General features: G+C 34.8%; 1 protein-coding gene across 1 annotated transcript in view; it reads right to left on the bottom strand.

The window, feature by feature from the left end:
• The window catches only part of LOC121734928, a 98,723-nt gene that overhangs the window by 38,398 nt on the left and 44,428 nt on the right, over positions 1–15,897 (bottom strand). Inside the window, exon 7 of the mRNA XM_042125574.1 lies at positions 5,735–5,878. Coding sequence (XP_041981508.1) covers positions 5,735–5,878 — 144 coding nt within the window. The remainder of the gene's footprint in view (positions 1–5,734; positions 5,879–15,897) is intronic.

Here is a 15,897-nt window from a genome sequence, read left to right on the forward strand (position 1 = left end):
TTACGCGGCTAGGCAAGTAGGTATACCTATGCGACCGGAGCGGCGGAGTGCGCCATTAAAGATTTACCGCGCCGCTACCTTTCCCGCACGCTGTGTCCATGCGTTGGGTAAATAATTATTTAACTTTAAACTACATTTACTCAGTGATCAATTGATATATTTTTTAATTTTTTTTTCGTCTAATATAATAGCCAAATATCACGTCCTCGAGTGAACATGTCTCACCAGTCATGTTGTATAGAGCCAAGCACTCTACCAACTCTTACTTCAACAAATTCTACATATCAATAAATGTATGGCTTTGCAGTTTCGCTACCGTAGTGGAGATGATGCGAATATCTAGTTTCTGATCTGAAGTAATAGTAACGAAACTGTCAAGCCATACATACTATTGTTTTTAGAAAATATTACAGATAGAAATTAAATAGTAAGTCTCATCCAGGTATAGAATTACAAAGATTGTCATAACTCATAGATATTTTTCAAGATGGCGCCATTGATTCTAATTTTGCAATTATAAAATAACCTTGTATATCCACCGTATTTCTTATTTTCTTCATTCTTTCCTAATGTGTCCTACTGCAATATAATTAATGAAACATTATTATATTTTACTACTTAATTTTATATTACAAATTGATTTTAACTATAACTTTATACCTTTACAACGTCAAATATTTTGCCTAACATGGACATGATATTGTAAAATAATCCTCTTAGCATAATAAACTGTTAAGCGAATATTGCACACGCTTTGTTTTGAATAGATTTATTGCACGAGGCATAATTAATTTACCTTTTAACAATAATTTAATTATTAGGAATAGAAATGATATAATATTTCGCTGACGAATTACGGAAAAATTTATTCATAGCCAGATGACGGACAAACGTAATATGGTCGGGGTATGTTAAGCCCAGCCGAGTGCCGACAGATTACGGGTAACATTGATATGGCATAGCCCGATTAAAAAACGTATCTGTTTCCAATCTGTCTATGAATATTTTTTCTAATAGTACGATTACTATGGCATAATAATTGTTTTATGGAAGAACGCTTAGCGTTACCTATAAATCGAACACGTGCAATCTAATTATTCAAGTCTCTTATTAAGTTTAACGTATGCAAACGTTGTGATAATTTTTTTGGGACCCGTAAAAGAAAATAAGAATACATTTATTTTATCATTAACACACAACATACACAAAACAGAAGAAAAAATAATAAGACATTTTTATCCCGGAAAAATGTACGGTTTTCGTGTACTTAATAAACAATTTTCGCGCAATATAGTTGCGGGAAAACTCTAGTTCGTTTATAAAGACCATTTCCAAACTCAAGCGTCGGCGAGCTCTTGAATATATTTTCAGTGCTACCAACTCTCCCTTAAATACAAATTGTAACTTGAATACCTCCGAGCCTCCGTAATTTTTCCCGTACCTGCTCAAAATACTGTTTTACGAGCACAGTAAATTATCGCAAAATCAATATTTATATCCTGAAGAAACGGAACGGAAGAAAAATGAAATGGCCTCTCAAGTTACACTAATGTTTGATGAAATAAAAGATGGCTTAACTTTTACACTAAGTGCCTTTTGGGGTGTCGTAGTGTAGGTATTACGAGTATTTTATTACTTGTTTTTCTAATTAAAGTATAGTTACTTTTAATTAGAAAAATTATTGTTTTTCTAATTAAAAGTATAGTTTTCTAATTAAAAGTTAGTTAGTTATTAGTTAGTATAGTTAATTTGTAAATAGGCATAAGATGAATGGGCACAATAGAAATATGGTTTGAATCTAAGGCCCGTATGAATAGTCAGTCACTCAAGATGCATCCCGGTTTCAAGACACGGTTCAGGCTCTGTGATTGGTTGGCTGTCAAAATTTGGACCAATCACAGGGCCGAACCGCGTCTTGAGACCGGGTCGCATCTTAAGTACTGACTATTTATACGGGTTTAAGGCCTCTATCAATAAACTTTCAAACACTTAGTTAAGGTTTGAGTACACCTAAAAACAGCTTAAGTAACAATTCAACAGCACAGTAATTATTGAGTGCTGAGTTTCGTTTAATAATTTCATATCAAGTACTCTACTATTTTGGCTAAAAAAATATCAATTGAAAGTTTGCCAGACGCCAAAAGCATTTTCGCGAAACATTCGACAGGGATACACAACATTTTTTTCAATTACTTGGCGCCAAACATTTTGCATGATACATCGGCGGTGACGGATCACGTCGCCGCCTATCTATCATTTCCGGTGACATGTTTCATCTCCTCAGGAAACCGTAGACGTTCGATTCAAATAATATTTGACAATAGTGTACGAAATTCACGACTATTTTTGGTAAAGTTTCGGGTTATATAATAATATAACCCGAAATTTATAACTAAACTTTTTATATTTTGTTTATCGCGTAAGTGTCATAAAAGATATAGTTTTAAACAATGATATTCTATGTTACTAACGTAACTAGATTGGAAGTTTACGGTAGCAACGCGTTGCCACTTCGAAGATGCCTGCAGGCATATCTCACATACATAATGACATAACGAATATATGACTTGACATTGTCTTTTGAACAAAAAAGTGGTTACGCATTTCTGAGAATCTTTTGTAAGACATTGCTACTCTAGTATTTTAGAAACTCATTGGTTTTAAAAAATAAATATAGAACTTCAAAATGACACGTGGTTTTACGTGGAAAGTTAACAATTAATTTTTGAGAGTTTTGACCGCAAGCATATTGTTTTTTTTTTGCGGAAATAAATACTATACAGACTATACCTAGGTATATATACTCAATCCATACTTCAATGAAGTTCCACAGAAGAATTAAAGTGACACCGCGGTAAAGTAAAAAACCGTGTTGGATATTATTGTTTTATATTGCTTGTTTTCTATGGATGACAAAAGATGCAAAGATGAAGAGTGAAAGGAAAAGGCAGCAAAAATGGAAAGGGCGTAAGCGACACAATGGTTTTTGTTGCGTAATTTTAAAAACCATAAATACATTTCATATAAGCTATGGGCAAATTAAAGTGTATGCTTTAACCAATTTATGTACATATTTTGGAAGCTTAAATCACTCTCCTTTTTTTACAGAAGTATTTTTGATTGATTTTTCTGTGTTTTAAAAGTTGACCAATCGTGTTATGCTATGGGTAATTCAAAGACAAAGACATGATGAATACTGACGATGAACTTTAATTTCTTAGCTTTAGTAAAACCAAAAGTAAGAATATTTGAAAACGCTCTCTATTCCTAGTATTTTAGCAGATAGCAAGCTTAGATATGGTTCCACACTTCACAAGCTAATAAAGTAGCTGAAACGTTCTCGCATTGTAAAATAGATTCGATTTCGTGATCGGTTTTCGTTTTGTTCACCGATTTTACGGTGCACTTTCTATGATAAAAGAAATATGTTTTTGCTACTTTTTTTGGGGGCAGTAACCGCCTTTTTCGTATAAAATCGTGTATAATTGCGCAATACTATAATGACGCAAAAACGCTTGAAGAATTAATGGTATTTAAAACAAATTAAACGTGTTCGTAACCTTCGTTAAGAAACTCGAATTTTTAACCCGACAATACAAATACCAATACAAATAAACATAAAGCGTTTTTACAAATATATTTGTGTCTTAAAAAATAAATTAGTAGATACTTTAGGCAGTACAGAGAAACAAAGTGCATCTTCTTTCGACACACATATTTTGATGACGATATCTGTGGCTCAATTGGTTGAGTGTGTGGCAGCTCAAGCCGGGGGTCGCGGGATCGAATCCCGCCGACGGAACAAAAAGTTTTCAATATACCCGGGTCTGGATGTGTATTAAATATGTGTATAATATAATAAAAATCTTAAATATATGTATAGTATAAAAGTATTAAATATATTTCCGTTGTCTGGTACCTGTAACACAAGTCCTTCAGGTACTTAGCACGGGGCCAGACTGACGTGGTGTGAAGCGTCCATAGATATTTATTTATATTTGATCTAAAATATACCCATAATACAGCCGTAACTGTACTTTCATAAATTAACACGGAAACTATTTCTTATTGTTAACCATTTGATAGCCCTTAAAGAAGACCCTTTCAACAATAGTCCTTGTCCTTTTCGGAATATTCTTCACGTCTTCACACAATGAATAATAATGATAGCGGAAGGTTTGAATGGGTTATGAAAATAAAGTTTGCGTGCCTATAAATCAGATTTGTTGGATTCGAACCGGGCCCCAAATTTTTTAAGTACTTACTTATCCATACTCATAAATTTGAAAGTGTGCCTGTATTTCTGTTAATGCATTAGCCGCTGAACCGACTCCGATGAAATGTTTGATGTTCAACCTCGTTAACAGTGTGCTGTAGTTCGTTTTTAAATAATTTAGGCATCCCAGTGCAGGAGTTTTCTTTCAAAGTCCTACTTCATAATAATAATGTAAATTATATATATTAAAATACATTATGTATGTAATGTATTATGCTCTGAAAATAAATTTTCCAAATCATAAAGCCCAAAACACGTAGACATTTCTTGGCGCTTTTTGTAAAGCTTAAAATATACTTGAGCTTCAAAGTTTAATGCTTGACAAAAGTGCAGCGACTTTAATATTTTAAGTGGTGTTCGGCAGTGACAGGTAAAAGGTCTGATTCGGGAAAATAGCTTTTTGTGGGTATTTGGAAACTTCGGGGCTTTCATTTAATGAGCTTAAATAATTTGAAAGCTCTATTGATTTTTAACATTGCGCTTTGTGCTTTAGTAGCTTTATGTTTTTTTACTGAATGATTTTTTTGAAAACAATGCTGTGTAAAATTGATAGTGAATTAAATTAATTATAAATGTCATTTTATGTATTAAAAAGTGATCAACTTTAGTCGAAGTAGGGAATGTTATGATTATTATTATTAGAATTAAATGAAATCCAAAAATATTATCTTGCAATAGATCTGATTACAATGATTGTTTTTTGCGGTGCATCTTTAAATGATACATTCAAATTTGGAATGGGCCGCCCCAAACCGCGGGTGGCAAATCTATCAATAGGATATAAGTAATATTATTGCAAAAGAGGCACCAGCATAGACATTAAACAAAAAGTTCGATTCGTCGTTTCTGTCAAAATTCTGATATTATGATAAATTTGATATTATATGTGTGCAATATTATGTTGAATTTCAGATTTTTTACTGTATTTGCCAGTAGCGCCCTCTGCTCTGACCTTTGCGTAGACCCTATACAAATTACTTCTTGAGTTATAAATTTCAGTTTTAAATAGCTCATTTAAAAAGGCCGGCAACACACCTGCAGCTCTTATAATGCTGCTTTCCATCCATAAAGTTAATATACCTAGCGGAATAGAGCAACAATCTCGAGCTGTCAAATGAAACCGAAATTGATTTACATCTATGTGTAAAAAATTGTGTTATACCCTTACACAAGTATCTTTCTAAGAGATTAAATTGTCAAAGTGCCGATAAGTGCCGACTGGACGTCAAACAGATGAGAAAAAAATTACATGACTATCATGATACGTCTCTTTTTTCACGCAGTGTTACTGATAATGACATCTCGCTTGCTCAGGCCGTTGTTTCTCTATTCCGCCAGGTATATTAACTTTATGTTTCCATCAGATGATCCGTTTGCTTGTTTGTCCTTCATTTTGTAAAAAAAAATGCAAGGCATCGTCTCGTTATGTTGCAATATTGACCCTTAGAATAAACATACCTTGATCATCTCTATCGGGCCCACTATCGTGTTCTGACTCGGACTCGTCCCATATGGTGTCTGTGGCGATCTTCTGTCGGGAACACTCGATCCAGTAGCCCGGAGTCGGGATCAGGCTGTGAGGGTACTCCTCGCAGAACTCATCTGGAAGAGAGGTATACGTTAGTTCGTACTCTATTATAGTCGTAATGGTTCAGGTAGAGTGATGAGAAAACCTAGAAGAGCGCCCGTGGCCCTAGGCCTAGACTTTTGGTTCGCAATCGCAGAGGGTGCAAGTTCGATCCCGGGTGGAGGCGTGTACCAATGAGACATTTTTTGATCTCAAGTACATTATACCGGCGCACGTACGGTGAAGGAAAACATCGTGAGGAAACCCGCACATAGTTGGTCCCAGACGTATTGACTAGTTCTTTCCTCTGGACTAGGCCGACTATGTACCAGAATGCCGTAATAATATGCGCTTGGGCAACCATTATACGGACGACATTTAAATTTAAGCCCCATTACATTACAATATAATAAATATACGTGGGAGAGCCATGCTTCGACAAGAATGGGCCGGCTCGACCGGAGAAATACCACGTTCTCACAGAAAACCGGCGTGAAACAGCGCTTGCGCTGTGTTTCGCTGAGTGAGTGAGTTTACCGGAGGCCCAATTCCCTTTCCTATCCTCCCCTATTTCTTTCCCTTCCCATCCCTACCCTCCCCTATTATCCTATTACCCTATTCCCTCTTAAAAGGCCGGCAACGCACCTGCAGCTCTTCTGATGCTGCGAGTGTCCATGGGCGACGGAAGTTGCTTTCCATCAGGTGACCCGTTTGCTCGTTTGCCCCCTTCTTTCATAAAAAAAAAGTGGTTACTCAGATGACATTTGTTTAGATCTAACTACCTTGGGTCACACAACCAAGATGAGTTTAAACCTCGAATTAGTCTTTGAAGGTCGTCCTTAAAAATTAGTCATTTAGGTTGTAGAGGAGCATTCCAACGAATTGGGTATACATTAGGTTCACTATAACACTATTTAATGGAATTTAATATTTTCCAAGCAAATTGCATATTATGCTGGCAACATTAATGATACATTTTATAGCTAAGGAAAGCTTAAGCTTTCGTGATATAAGAAAAGATGTTTTATTAACTCTTAGGATCTAAGATTACGTAGTAAATTAACAGTAACTTTAAGTGGAAAAACTAAATAGAGCAAACTTACTAATTCATCTGCAGGACTAATCTGAAAGTACCTAAGTGCTCACGATAACCTCTAGGGTATATTTTGAATTTGAATAATAGATAACGTCCCTTTGTAGAGGTAAATATACTCGTATTTATACTCTAAGCGAAGTAGTCCTATATGCTTATGTATTCGGTTTTTGAGCAACGGCTACAAACGTATTTTCATACAATTTTGTATTTGGTGTTGGGTGGAAAAATCATCTAGTTATAAGATAAGATATGTGCGTTTTTCCCGGGAACTGCACACTTTTGAATCACTATGATGTTTCGTAGGATGTTTCTTTATTTGAACTCGGTTGAAAAAAATGACTTTAAAGTAGAATATTGACCCATCAATCCCTAAGCGGCACCCGGCTATCACGTCATAACAATTGAAAATCTATTGTGTCTGCGATTCCCACGATCGAGGTAGCAAGCTTAATATAATACTCATCGAAAAAATGGGAATACAAAAAAAACCTGTGTACAAAACAAAAACATTTCCCATTTCTAAACCAAAATACACCCACAACATAACTGTTTTAAGTTACAATTGGCTTGACCGTTAATTTATTCAGCAAATTAAAAGACCAAAATATGTAAAAGAGATTAGATTTCAAACAAATTACATTTGAAATGGACCCTTTGAAAACGTTTAAAAAGCGTTTGATAAATCTGACACTGACTCCGTTACCGGTCTGTGTTTAGGTCATAAAGTTAATATTAGGTATATTAACTTTATGACCTAAACAAGCGGAAGCGGAAAACAAAGGGCTGAGCAAGCGAGATGCCACATCTACTGCGTGGTAAAAAGAGACGTGTGATACATGACAGCAGAACTCTTTTTTTAACGTCCAGTCGGCAGTTATCGGCACGTTGACAATTTAATATCATAGAATTCATGTTCAATTATTCTTGTGTAAGTGACTAACCAAACCAATTTCGGTTTCGTTTGACAGCTCGAGATTGTTGTTCTATTCCGTTTGGTTTATTAACTTTATGGTTTAGGTACTGTTCCAATCAACGCGGCAAGCGACCGCGACCGACAAAAATTCAAATAAACTGTTACTTTATAACATAGACTATAGTTTAATTTTCTACCGACATTGATCCAGCGACTCATGCCGCTGCTGCTTTTAGTGGTGTCGAGAAAAATGAAACTGATGTTATAAACATGACTGGGGTGAGCCAAAATCTTTTCGTTTTCGCTTCGTTATAGAATCGCCGATGAAAATGTATGGAATTGACATAAGCGTTCGTTAATATGACGTTGACGTTCGATTATATTAACGAACGCTTATGTCAATACCATACTGTTGAGACATGTTCAATACTCGAGGACGTGGTATTTGGCTATATTAGTTGAAAAAAAATAATATCAATTGATCACTGAGTAAATGTTACTTAAAGTTAAATAATTATTTACCCAACGCATGGACACTGCGCGCGTGAAGGGTAGCGGCACGGTGCGGTGCTTTTTGGTGGCACACGCCGCCGCGCCGGCCGCATAGTATGCCTATTTTCCTAGCCGCCTAAGTAAATTATTACTTAGTGTCCATGATTCCTTTATTTAAAGGGAAATTTGGTAAAAAATTAAGTACCTAATTATATTACATAATTATAATGAGAATCGAGTACTCTCCTTGTATTGAACATGTCTCACCATGTTAAGTAAGTGTAAGGTAGCCTATTTTTATTTTGTCGGTCGCGGTAGCTTGCGGTAAGGATAGGAAAGCAACCTTTAATAAAATATTTACAAAACCAGCAACAACTTGGGAAATACGAACCGCATTTGATGCAAGATCCTGCAAGAATACTTTACCTGTGAAATATTTTGAATACTATCGGGGAAGCGCTACGTTTATATTTACAATCTTTACTATTCTCACCGGTCCATGTGGGAATTCTAACCAATATATGATTTTCATCTATAAGAGATTCGGATGATTTAGATGGTATTCTAAACATTTTCTTGTAATACTTTCGTAAACATATAAACCCCCAACAAACGTTAATATATTAAACAAGATAAGCAAATACTAACACCAGCATCATAATCCGTATTGCATGGAACTATACTTACTATATGCTCTGTAACTTTTTTTACTTACTACACGCTCTGTAACTTTTTCTTATTCTTTTTTATTTTATTTACAATTCTAAAAACCTCAATATCTTCTTCAAAAGTTTGTGAAAAAAAACTATTTTTAATTACTATTGGTTTCCTAGTTGTTACGTAACGTAGTAAATGTTATGTAACTACTAGGCTCCACCAGTGTTGAAAAATATATCAGAATATATTTTTAATACATTCCTTTTTGTTACATTAGTTTCCCCGTTGTCTTCATGTTTTTCTTGTGTCTTGTTCATCTTCCACTCCATTGTATTCCAGTTGTTCCCAAACCCTCAATTCACTGTAAGGTAGAACACCAAACTTTAAGCAATATGCTTGGCGTTCATACTTAGAGTGAGCCGAAAGTTCGAATGTTTATCTTGAGTCTTGTTCTTGTGTCTTCAAACAGCAGCTTCTTGATAGAACATTGTCAATTTAATTTCAATTTAATATGTTTTTGAACGGCGCTAAAACTTAGTACTACAGCTACAATTACAATAAATACAAGTAAATACTATCAGAGAAGTTGATTCCTAGGCAGATGGGGGGCTTAAGTAATTTGGTCGCGTTACGTCAAACCTAGCCGGCAGATCACAATTAACATTGAATTGACATGATCCGACCAAACTAACGTAGTTCTGTCAGGTCTGTCAACTGCCTAGGAATCAATTTCCTCGATGGTACAAATATAATTGCTTGTACTACAGCTTTTGTAAATTTAATTTTGTTTGAAAATATATAAGAAATCTATTGAAAAGTGTAAATAAGAAGACATAGTTTTTGCGAGTTATTCCAAAACTCTATCTTATCTACAGAAAAAATGAAAACTTAAGCGAAAACACTAATTAAAATATTTTTGTAGTTGTAGTTGTATTATTATCTTCTTTTGTTACATTCAATGCCAATACTTATTTGTTAAGTACTTAGTTTTATCGTACTGGGCCTCTATCATGAGCTCTTAAATCCATTCTCTTTACGTCCTTATACTGACTGTATAAGCACGTAAAGTGAATGGATTTAAGAGCTCATGATAGAGGCCCTGGTTGCCATGGTAACAAGAAAACTAAGACTACTCTAAGTGAATAGAATGAAAAACATTAGTGACCTACATACTCGGCCGGTGAAGGGTTTACAAAGGAAATATTAATTTCCGTCCGCGGACAAGCTCTTTGGAGTATTGTGTTTGGGTCCAACGGGAAAATAGCTCAAATGCTGGCGTGAAATGTCTACAATCTACATTATGCCACAGTAACGCCTGTCACGTTCCTGCTTGAAAATGGTTTTGGTCAGATCCGTTACAGTATTTTCTAGGGTTCCGTAGTCAACAAGGAACCTTTATAGTTTCGCTCTGTCCGTCCGTCTGTCCGTCCGTCTGTATGTCTGTCTGTCCGCGGTTTTGCGGACTATAGAACCTACAAAGCTGTAATTCCGCATAAATGTACATATTAAGAATGCCGACAAAATAGTATATAAAATCTTAAAAAAATATTTTTTATGGTACCTCTCCTACACTGTACATATAAAGCGGGGATGAGTTTTTTTCGCGCCTACCCCACCATGTGGGGTGTCGTTGGATAGGTTTTTTTTTCAAAATATTACAAGTATTCAAAGATCATTTTCCGATTTAGGTATCCATTTATGAAATATGAAGTTTTAAAGTGGAAAAAATCGTTAGAGTCCAGTGTCGCCCCCCCCCCCCCCCTTCTATCGGTTAACTCTGCAAATGCGAAAAAAAATTAACAGGAGTAGGAAATATGCTAAATTTAAAAGAAAAACTGTCACGGCAAAGAAGACTTACGGCCATTCCCAATATTTTATCTATCTCTGGTTTTGCCCTACTAGAGATAGGAATAGCTCACAATTGACATAAAATTATGTCTAATGTGAGCTATTCCTATCTCTAGTAGGGCAAAACCAGAGATAGATCAGATATTGGGAACGGCCGTTAATAAGTTATAAAGTAATAGTCGATCAACTAAAAAAATGTATTCGGCGAAGTACAAAGGAACTTTTCGTTCAAATTTCTTTGAACGTAACTGAGATGATGTTGTTAGTAGTGTACTCGTAAAACATGTTTTAAATGAACATTCATTGATCATACAAAAATTATCAAAAACTAGCGGTACTACGGAACCCTATTATATTGCGCGTGGCCCGACACGCACTTGGCCGGTTTTGTGAGAGAAGATTTCTAATTTAGATCTTTAAATCGTTTGTGTTATATTCTTAGGAATATCTTCATTAAAATATAAGTTTCGGCATTAAGGTCTATTACATACTAAAACAATGTTCATCAACTAGCCCATTTTTGGGCAACGCCTTTTATCATGGATCATGATACAGCTAATCGAGATAATATTCTGAAAGTTTTTTTAAGAATCTTTGCTGTACTGCTCTTAAAAGCCTCCCAAGTTCTTCCACTCCGCTCAATCCAACGCAAGAAATATTTGAAAAAATGTTTTTCTAAATGATTATTATTATTCTAAAATAGTACAAATCTATACTTAATTATAAAGCGGAAGAGTTTGTTTGTTTGTTTGAACGCGCTAATCTCAGAAACTACTGGTCCGATTTGAAAAATTCTTTCAGTGTTAGATAGCCCAAGACTAATCTTAGCGTAATAAATTTAGCCTTTAGCCTTCCTCGATAAATGGGCTATCTAACACTGAAAGAATTTTTCAAAAGCGAAGAAGTAGAGGAAAATGTGGAAAAACGGGGGAAATTATTTGAATGAGCTTATCTCAGGAACTACTGGAGCAATTTTTATGTTATTTGGCACAGATAAGAAGTAGACCACGTAAAGGATCATAGGATATTTTTTGTGGACTAATTTGTCTGTGAAACATCTAATTTCCGCGGGCGAAGCCGCGCGGAACGTTCAAATATTAAACTTTACAGATACATTAGTTAGCACAATATATTGTACTTGTAGGTGATAATAAGCCCATACTGACCTATTTCTAAAGCTTCGTTATTGCTACTCTAAAGCAAACAAAACATTCAATTCAAAACTCATATATTCATACTTTTTCAAACGAGATAAAAAGTAATTAATGGTTTCGCCATAATATTTTATCTGTGGATATGTTTTTTTATTTGTCGACTAAATGATGCGGCAAAAGGTTTTCACGGAGTTTCACAAAGTTCGTGCTTTATCATTCCATTTTAAGGTTTTAATTAATACGCGTGTGTTTTGGCGGTTTTATAACGAGATTAATTTAATATAATTTATAATTGTTAGAAAAAAATCTGATAGAATTTTCACTTTTTGTTAAATGACTTTTGTGTTTATGTTTCATACTATTTGGTGGGTGTTCTTAAGTTTTCAGATGTTAGGATTTAGCCTACAGAGTGGTTACTATATTATTACAAACAATACTAACATTGCAATTTTTTCAGTTTTATAGCGGTTATGCATATATAACCGCTATAAAACTGAAAAAAAATTGTTGACAAGTTACTTTGTGTCCCGAAAAGAATAAAGTACAGTTTTTAACCCGATCGATCCGTACGGTTCCAACCTACAAACGTCTAGCCTTTCGGTGTTCGTTCTCCGCATCTAAACAATCAAAAATTTGAAAAAGAAATGACAACAAATTAACAGAATATTTGCAGACATTTCAGACCCTTCTTTATCTCGAAATATGAAAAGGCTTTACCGAATTATAACTTTAACCAAGTTCGATTATAAATTTTGGGCCAAATCCTGTAATTTTAAAAGGATTTGTAAGTGTATAAAGGGACACTCCCTTTAGTGACGGACTTTGAGGTTGGGAAATTAAATTATTGTCAAATATGTTTTTACAATTAAGTTATTAAAAGATCAAAGTTTTATATAGTACTAGCTGTCTCGGTGAACTTCGTGTCACTTTAAAACCTTCTCTGGACTTCTACGAATATTTTAAGACTAAAATTAGCCCAATCCGTTCAGCCGTTTTCGAGTTTTAGCGTTACTAACACAATTGACAATCCATTTTTATATATATAGATAAACGTGGATTAGATAATAGGCCTTTAAAATATATTATTATGTAAAGCATTAAAAGAAATACAGTTTAGTGGGTAAGTAATAATAATTCTTTTGAATTTCGGACACGTATTGACTAAATGAGTGATTGTTAGAAAAGGTACAAAAGCTTTACATTAGCATAACATTTAGCTTGGATTTAAAACAAAACCATGTGCAGTAAACTACTTTGTTTTACAACATAATATTAGATGTAATAGCGCTAGGACTGTATTTTATAGGCACTAAACTAGAATAGTACAAGAGATTTATACTAAGTTAGTAAGTAAGAAGAAGTTAAGTAAGAAATAAACAATTGCAACTATCTTTAGATTATTTTGTTACTTTAGCAAGGAGTATAATATACTTACACTTAAAAAGTAAAACAACCAACAAGAAATAATACTTCACTCATACATATTCTATTGACTAGGTGACCCGGCAAACGTTGATTTGCGAAATAAATTACTTCTAATATTAATTTAATATTGAAACCAAGCCAGGTACGCAGGAGTAATTTTATAGTGCCCAAGTGTGTGTGCAGTACACAAGAGCACTCTCTATTCCTTTACTCTCATAACCCAGTGGGACGGAAGACCGATATGACTGGCGAGAGATCAGGCGCAGGACCGACTTTTTACATGCCCTGCACATGCACTTGTCAGACAATCAAGTGATCAGCCTGCATTGTCCTAACCTAACCTAACTTGGAAATAACATGTTTCCAATGCGGGAATCGAACCCACGACCTTCGAGTCAAGAGCCACGCTCTTAACCACTGGACCACGTCGGCGTTAATATCAATATAAAATTTAATATCAATATAAAAAATAGATAAAAACCTATTCTCAGGCCTAACGAATATACGTTCAAAATTTCATTATATTCGGTTGAGCCATTTTGGAGGAATTCGTGCACAAACACTGTGACACGAGAATTTTATATATTAGAGATGATTGTTTGAGCAGACTTTCAACCAATGGTTAGCCATTTAGCAGACTTTAACCGCTTTTAGCTGCTAAAATGTTATTAGTGTGGCACATGGAGCAGGGTTCGGAGGTAAACATTTCCTGATCGATTCCAAAGTTCAAATATCTCCACTGTAAACATAAAGTTAATATACCTAGCGGAATAGAGAAACAAAGGCCTGAGCAAGTGAGATGTCACTATCAGTAACACTGCGTGGTGAAAAGAGACGTGTGATACATGACAGCAGAACTCTTTTTTTGACGTCCAGTCGGCACTTTTCGGCACGTTGACACTTTAGTCTCATAGAATTAATATTCAATCATGCTTGTGTAAGTGTGTACAGTATACGGTACGAACACATAATTTATGTAAACCAATTTCGGTTTCGTTTGACAGCTCGAGATTGTTGCTCTATTCCGCTAGGTATATTAACTTTATGAATGTAAATCAAACTAAGCCATCACTATTTTATGATAAGACCAAAAACGTTTTATATCACACTACTTTGCATATTACTAGATAAACATAATATAATATAACTAAGTAAGTAATACTATAAACTTTGCGATTGTGTGTGTTTGTCACTACTTCACACACAATATACTACTGAACGGATTTTAATTAAAGACATAGTAAAAGTTTAGACTGTAAGCTAATTTTTAACTCGAAAAATTTAATGTTCCCGTAGGAATTACGATACTATAATATGCGAGTTTTACCTACGGTGGACCTAGGTTACGTATATAATATTTTTTTTAGAATATCATATTATTGTTTTAAAGCTATTATACAGCTCTCTAAAGCTATTATAACACGATACTCTAAAAAACGTTATATCCTTACGGATATAATAATACATAAAAAGGTTACCCTTTTTAAAGATATTTTATATTATCTACAGATTCACGAACACGTGAAATAAACTCGGTTTTTAAATCCCATTCCAAGTGAGTGAGTTTGAAATCGCAATTCGCAGTCCTCTAATGGTAATTAATCGAATGTTTCGCCCAAGGCGTGCCGGTTCGTTTGTGAACAGCGAGGGGAAAAATGCATACAGCTAGCAAAAACATCTATAGAATTTCTTTACAAAGCAACAAAAATTGGAAATCCTTTTTTGTACATTGGAAAGTTATAATATAGTTTGGCCGGCAACGCACCTGCAGCTCTTCTGATGCTGCGAGTGTCCATGGGCGACGAAATTTGCTTTCCATCAGGTGACCCGTTTGCTCGTTTGCCCCCTTATTTCATAAAAAAAAATATGTACATTGCATTTTGAAAATCTATAAGGAAATAGTGTTTGGTCTGGTCAATTACTACTTTTGTTAATTTTGACCAAAACATGTTGTTTGTAACTTGCATTCATCAGATAAGAACTGTTAATTGGCCGGGATAAAAACCGGGATAAATCCTTAGTAGGGAGACAACATCTCCATTTCTAAAATCGATTTAGCGTATAGAGGTAACAGACAGAGAGCGACTAATATTATTTTAAATATTATAATATTTGTGATAGATGATAATTTCCACCGACCCTGCAAATGGCTTCTCAAACGAAAGGCTCAATTTCGGTTGTTTTAGGGATTCAATGTCAAAACTAAAAAGGCAATTTTACGCTCGACGAGTCCATCAGATATCATGCCGTCTTCACGTGACGTGGATCCTGAACGAATTTGATTGATCAATACCCCAAATGTTTGGCCTTTTGCACAAAAAGTTTTTTTCACAGGATGTTTAGCCTTATTATAGGTATAAAAAGGCTAACATTAACACATTATTTTTACCGACTTCCAAAAAGGAGGAGGTTATACGTTCGGCTGTATCTTTTTTTTATGTTCAACGATAACTCAGCCATTTGTGATCC

This window comes from Aricia agestis, chromosome 16 (genome assembly GCF_905147365.1).
Source record: "Aricia agestis chromosome 16, ilAriAges1.1, whole genome shotgun sequence".
In the NCBI taxonomy this organism is placed as follows: Eukaryota; Metazoa; Arthropoda; class Insecta; order Lepidoptera; family Lycaenidae; genus Aricia; species Aricia agestis.